Source organism: Mus musculus, chromosome 3 (genome assembly GCF_000001635.26).
Source record: "Mus musculus strain C57BL/6J chromosome 3, GRCm38.p6 C57BL/6J".
Classification (NCBI taxonomy): domain Eukaryota; kingdom Metazoa; phylum Chordata; class Mammalia; order Rodentia; family Muridae; genus Mus; species Mus musculus.
In genome coordinates, this window is record NC_000069.6 from 124,319,005 (window position 1) to 124,325,636 (window position 6,632).

At 41.8% G+C, this 6,632-nt stretch overlaps 1 protein-coding gene across 1 annotated transcript; it reads left to right on the forward strand.

Annotated features, from left to right (window-relative positions):
- Positions 1–2,032: 2,032 nt before the first annotated feature.
- Positions 2,033–4,256, forward strand: Tram1l1 (translocation associated membrane protein 1-like 1). The gene has a single exon (NM_146140.4). It carries the CDS (start codon positions 2,189–2,191, stop codon positions 3,278–3,280), a length of 1,092 nt encoding a protein of 363 aa, NP_666252.1. The 5' UTR covers positions 2,033–2,188; the 3' UTR covers positions 3,281–4,256.
- The last annotated feature ends 2,376 nt before the right edge of the window (positions 4,257–6,632 follow it).

Here is a 6,632-nt window from a genome sequence, read left to right on the forward strand (position 1 = left end):
ATCTTTGTGGCACAATTAGGGGTAGAAAACTTTGCAAAACTAATTCCAAAACGTATAAAAAAAAGGGTTTAATTAGAATCACACAAGTGTTTTTTATGTGTGTTATGCATGATACACTGACCAGTTATGCTACCTATGCCATTATAAACAAAATATTTTATATACAAAATTATCATTAGTCCAGCATTGGTGCATAGACTTGGATAATTCCAGGCAAGCAGTGCTCTTATTTCTGAGGATCCTATATAGATTGCTATCCACAAGTTTGATGTTTTTCTTTTCATTTCTCTGCACCCTACACTTTGTATGTGTATTTTTATTTATTTATTCTTCTCTCACACATCCCCACTGCGGCCTCTCCTTCCCGCACTACTCCCCTCCCCCTCCTCCCGATCCACTGCTCCTCTGTTTCCCAGAAAAGAGCAGGCTCATGGAATATCTTAAGATATGCCTAAGATGATGCAATACGACTAGGCACAAACCCCCATACCAGGCTGGAGGAATCACCCCAGTAAGAGGAGGAAAAAAGGCCCCAGAACTGAACATCAGATGAGTCAATGACACACCCACTCCCATTGTTAGGAGTCCCACAAAAACCCCAAGCCAAACCACCATAGCAAGTATGGGGATGAGGGAATGCAGATCCATGTATTCCCTGTGATTGGCGCTCATTCTCTCTGAGTCCTTAGGAGCCCAGCTTAGTTGTATGTTTATTTCTAATTCTTTGGAGATTTAAGCTTAACTTGCTCTCACTGTGGAATTGTCATATTCAATAGATGAGCTTGGATAAACAAAGAAAAGTCAGAGTGATGATCTGAAGAAAAATAAAAAGCATTATCCAATGAAGAATCACTTGAAAAATAGAGAATTCTTATTATGAAAAATAATATGTATATTTTCCTTAATTCAAGAACACTCCCCATAACAAACCGTATTTTCCTCTGGAAAATTCAAGATGCCTTCTATTGATACAATCTCCAAGCTAAATAAACAAGGTTCTATTTATACTGCGCTATGCTATGTAGCGAACTGAAGGATGACGATAAATCTCAGCACTCTAACGATAAACGCTTTGTTTCTTTTAAAAGGGCCTGTAGCGTTATTCGTCTGAACTGCATACTTTATACTTTCACCCATCATTCCTCTCCGTAAGGACTTTACACTCATATGACAGATAAAGGACAAGAAATTCATTCTCCCTTATCAGTGATATTTGAAAACTGACATAAAACTTCTGTTGACAAAGCTAATAACATGGCTTTTCTTTAAAGTGAAATTTAACATTTGCTAAAAACGTTACACACAGACAAATGAACCCTGAGATTCATGTCTGTCCGAGTGAAGTCTTGTTTTGTAGCCAAGGACCTGCAAGATCTCTGCTTCCCACTGCCTTGCAGACTTCTAATATAATTAGCTAGCACCTCTACAGCCATTTTTGTTCTAATAGCATTATTTTCTGAAACTGCTTCTTTGCATTGGTGTTGCCAGGTCTGACTGATTTAACATAGAGACAGCACAATACAGCGCTGAGAATACTCTGGTTCCACTCAGGATTTAAATCGTGGCTACTGATATTTATTAGACCTGTGGTGATAATAATGGCAGGCATGGTGTGTCACAAAGAGGTGGGTGGGGAAAAGGAGAGAGAAACAGAGAGACAGAGGCAAAGACAAAAAACACATAGAGGAGACACAGACACTCAGATGAGAGAGAGAGAGAGAGAGAGAGAGAGAGAGAGAGAGAGAGAGAGAGAGAGAGAGAGAGAATGAATTTGATTTCCACAGCATCAGCCCCTTAAGGGAAGGTGAGATTCCTAAGAGATCAGTAGAGAGCACTAGGGAACTCGCTGCTGTGTTGCCATGGTGATGATGGCAATGGCAATGACAGTGGCACCAGATTTCCCAGTTCCTGGGAAGCCCCTCCGGCTCCTGTGGGTGGGCGGCGGCGATCGGTGCAGCAAATCCGCGCTCGCACCCGGGCCTGCGGGGCAGGGGCGCGGCGCTCGATTTCCTTTCCTGCCTCCGCAGCCCCTGTGCGCATGCTCGGCCTACGCGGCCCCAGCCTTTGATTGATCGGTCGGCAGCGGCTGCGACCCTGGGCGTCAGACGGGCGGTGATGGGGAGCCCGGCGCTGGGAGCGGCTCAGTGATCAGCGGTGGAGGCCGGTGACTACTGGTGAGTACCGCGGCATGGGGCTCCGCAAGAAGAACGCCAGGAACCCCCCGGTGTTGAGCCACGAATTCATGGTGCAGAACCACGCGGATATGGTCTCCTGCGTGGGCATGTTCTTCGTGCTGGGGCTTATGTTCGAGGGCACCTCCGAGATGTCGATCGCGTTCCTCACTCTGCAGCATGGAGTCGTTGTCCCAGCGGAAGGGCTGCCCTCCGGGTCCAGGACCCTGTACCATTATGGGGTCAAAGATCTGGCCACAGTGTTCTTCTACATGCTGGTGGCCATCATCATCCACGCCACCATTCAGGAGTACGTGCTAGATAAGCTCAGCAGGAGACTGCAGCTCACCAAAGGCAAACAAAACAAACTGAATGAGGCCGGGCAGCTGAGTGTGTTCTATATAGTGTCCGGGATCTGGGGCATGATCATTCTGGCCTCTGAGAACTGCCTGTCAGACCCTACACTCTTGTGGAAGTCTCAGCCCCACAACATGATGACATTTCAGATGAAATTTTTCTACATTTCACAGTTGGCTTACTGGTTTCATAGCTTTCCGGAGCTTTACTTCCAGAAAGTCAGGAAGCAAGATATCCCGGGTCAGCTCATCTACATTGGCCTCCACCTCTTCCACATTGGAGGGGCCTATCTCTTGTACTTGAACCACTTGGGCCTGCTGCTGCTGATGCTGCACTACGCCGTAGAGCTCCTCTCCAGCGTGTGCAGCCTGCTTTACTTTGGTGATGAGCGGTACCAGAAAGGGTTGTCTCTGTGGCCTATCGTGTTTATATCCGGGAGACTCGTGACATTGATTGTCTCGGTGGTTACAGTAGGGCTTCACCTGGCCGGGACAAATCGGAATGGCAATGCACTCTCTGGTAATGTCAATGTGCTGGCAGCTAAAATCGCTGTTCTGTCCTCGAGTTGCAGTATCCAGGTGTACATAACATGGACCTTGACTACTGTCTGGCTTCAGAGATGGTTAGAAGACGCGAACCTTCATGTTTGTGGAAGGAAGAGACGGTCCAGGGCGAGAAAAGGCACAGAAAATGGAGTGGAGAATCCGAATAGAATAGACTCTCCACCAAAGAAGAAAGAGAAGGCTCCTTAAGCAGCTTCAAGCTAATTGATTCTTACCTCCAAGGGAATCCACTCCTTGCTATGTGGTGTCTCTGTGCTAGAGAGTTTCTGTTTTTCAGAACGGGTCGTGCTTTTTTAAATATTGCTATTGTTATTGTCTAATGTGTTTTTAAGGGTTGGCAGCGGTATGAGTGGTGGTGGGAATTAAGATTAAACCACTCAGCCTCTAAATCCTGTCAGAATAGTTAACAGACCAACATCGTATTTAGTTTAGATTGTTACCTCAACGATTGTCCAAACGTTTCGTGGTGATGACTGCAGAATTGTGTGTATAAATAATAGTTTCCTGCTTCCAGTGTTCTTTATCGCATTAACAAGTCTGGCAGCAAAGTGGTTTTCTCCATGTTCTCTTGCAGGATAAAGTGGAAAATCTGATAAAGGTGGAACTTAAATCAGTATTATGTAATCGTTGGGATTCCTTTTTAAAGTTGTTTTAAATTTACAATGGAAAGTATTTGTCAAACCCCCAAAGTATGTGTTTAATTTTGTAATTAGTGACTGCTAGTGCTATGCCCCCATTAAAGCATCAAACTCCGAATAGATGACATGTGTGGTGATATTGACATTTATCGAATCAAAATACCTTTAATAAATATCATGGGTTACTGAAGAGGTGAACAACTTCTTCCTGTTTATTTTAAACACTTGTCCAGGAAAACTCACAAAATTCAACCTTACTGAAAAAAAATCGTATCTACTCAATATTTACTAAGAATGGTTTTGGCAGATTCATAAAATTTGGTGAAAGCAGTGTATCAGAAGAATATTATTTAATATATAAACAATTTTAAAGATAAGGCTATGGTTAAACGTGTCTATACATATACACTGTTTAAATAATATATAAATATATATTTGTGTATGTGTGTGTATGTGTGCATGTGTGTGTATGTGTGTACAGCTAATTATATCTGGGAAATATTTGACATATTAAACTCCATTTAAAGATGAAGTGGCCCAATAAAATTTATGAATGGATTTTAGAATGGTGCTGTTAGTGTAGCTTCTGCCCTTCATTGGGAAACATTGATACAAGGTGATCTTGTTCATTATACATGTGTACATATGAATATAGTTTGTATCCTTTACAGAAGCCAAGACAAACAATGGACTCTGAGGTAAGTATTTACACCTGGCTCAATCCCCATGCTGAGTTCCTTTCCACAGTGTGGGTGTTTTTGCTTTTCAGGGATAGGGTAGTGGACAGCACCCTGGGTGAAGCCTGTATGCTCCCTGCATTTCCTGGTTTTCTACAGTTTCTTCTCATGCCTCTCATCTCTGCTTGTGATGGCATCTTAGGTGTATGAATGATTCAGGTTTCCCAAAAACTGAGGCTCCTAAAACTTTATGCTTACCTAGCAGAGTACAGCCTGAAAAGCCAAGAAAACAAACAAACAAACAAACAAACAAAACCAAAAACCAACAACAACAACCAAAAATAAAAACACTTTTCTACCCTGTCTTCTTTCAAAGGTAAGTAACAAAGATTTCTTTCTTTCTGGACATGGAAGTGGTTTTCCCACCCCTTTTGTTATCATTTGCCTAATGTGGTATTGCTATTCTATGCTCTGAGTTGTAAAGTCTTGCACATTTTGCCACCTGGTATGCAGTTGTAAAGCCAAATTTCAACTTTTCATATGACTCAGAACTCTCACACATATTTCTTACTTCTAAGAATCTGAACTGTTATTTGTAATCAAACACATGGTAACAATTTTCTTATCTATTAGGCACTTCAGATAATCCATGCAAATCTAATTGAACTCACTGTAAGATTAGAGGACAGCTTCCAAGTTATTTCACAAGTGTTAACTTGAACTTAACAATATGTTGGATTAGGATCTGGATCAATATCTGTGAGATTCTTTTAGCTCTCTACCCCTCAAATTAACTTCCGACATGGCATCTGCTTGATCCCTGCTCCTGGTTTGATTTCTTCAGTGTTCTGGCAAGAAGAAGCAAACCTGAAACCCAAAGCAACGCGTCTCCTTAACTCATCTGCTGACACGATACTCCTGGGGTCGGTGCCTGGCTTCAGCTGTGCTGTTTGCTTCGCTGGTGGAAAAGGGAAACTACTTTTCTAAATAAAATATAACTCCACAAGAAATAACAGTTTGGTGAAAAGTTGGGAAGATCCTAGCTATAACTCTCAGTGAGTTCAGGAGATAATGTCAAGAAATAAGTGTGTGCCCATATGTTATTCAAAAAAACAAACCAAACCAAACCAACCAAACAAACAAACAAACAACCACTACATATTTAATTCAGCTAGGTATGAATTGTTGAGTCTCTTTAAAATTGTCCTGCAAGAAGCGCAGGATGAAGGGCAGCACTGGTGCTAGTTAACCACGGGACATTTTAGATTTATCATTATAGGCTGGAAAATTCTTAAGATGTGTCTGATAATAAAATCCAAAGGTTCTCCACTGTGGCATGAGCTTCAATGATTTTAAAATTCTCTTGCTTAAATAAGACTAAATCAACCTAAATAAATAAGATTAAATAAATAGTAAGACTTAAATAATTCCTGGGATGGATTCCAAACATACTTTATGTTTAGAATGTAGATCCACTAGCATTTAAATAGAGTTGGCACCGTCTCATTTAGCAAACAGTAAGGATGTGTCATTGGCCTGTATGGGACGAGCAAGGCCTGGGTGTCAGTGTGATCATTCCCTGGTGCTCAGTATCACTCCATTTCAATTCAATAAGGAGTCTTTGATAACATCACTGAATCCAGCTCCTCATGTTTGTTTAACAGTATGAGACTGATGCACAGCTACCCCCATTTGGTTTTGGACTGCATTCAAGGAGATTGCAATTATCACATGAATAATTAAAACCCCTTTTAAGAGTAAAATATTCTAATAGCCTTTTAATTTGGAGACCAGGAGTACAGTTTCTACTTCTTGTTCATTTACCTGAAAATCACTTTTGCCAGGTAAAATAATTTACCTGTGCTCTGCATAGGAAAGACTATATTGGCATAGCAGTGTGTGTGTGTGTGTGTGTGTGTGTGTGTGTGTGTGTGTTTGTGTTTTAGATACACTTGTATATGTTTGCTATAACTGTGTGTTCATTCGTATGTGCCATAATATGCCTATATGTCAAAGGAGACCATGGGTTCTCATCTTCTGCCTTAATTGGGACAGAGTCTCCATGTTGTGTTCTGCTGATGGCTTTTGAGTTTCTAGAGATTCTCCCGGCTCCACCCCATGTCTCAGGATCACTGGGATTGTAGAGATGCACTGTTGCATCTGAATTTACCTGAGAGTTGAGAATTTGAATTCAGATTCTCACACTTGTGGGGCAGATGCTTTACC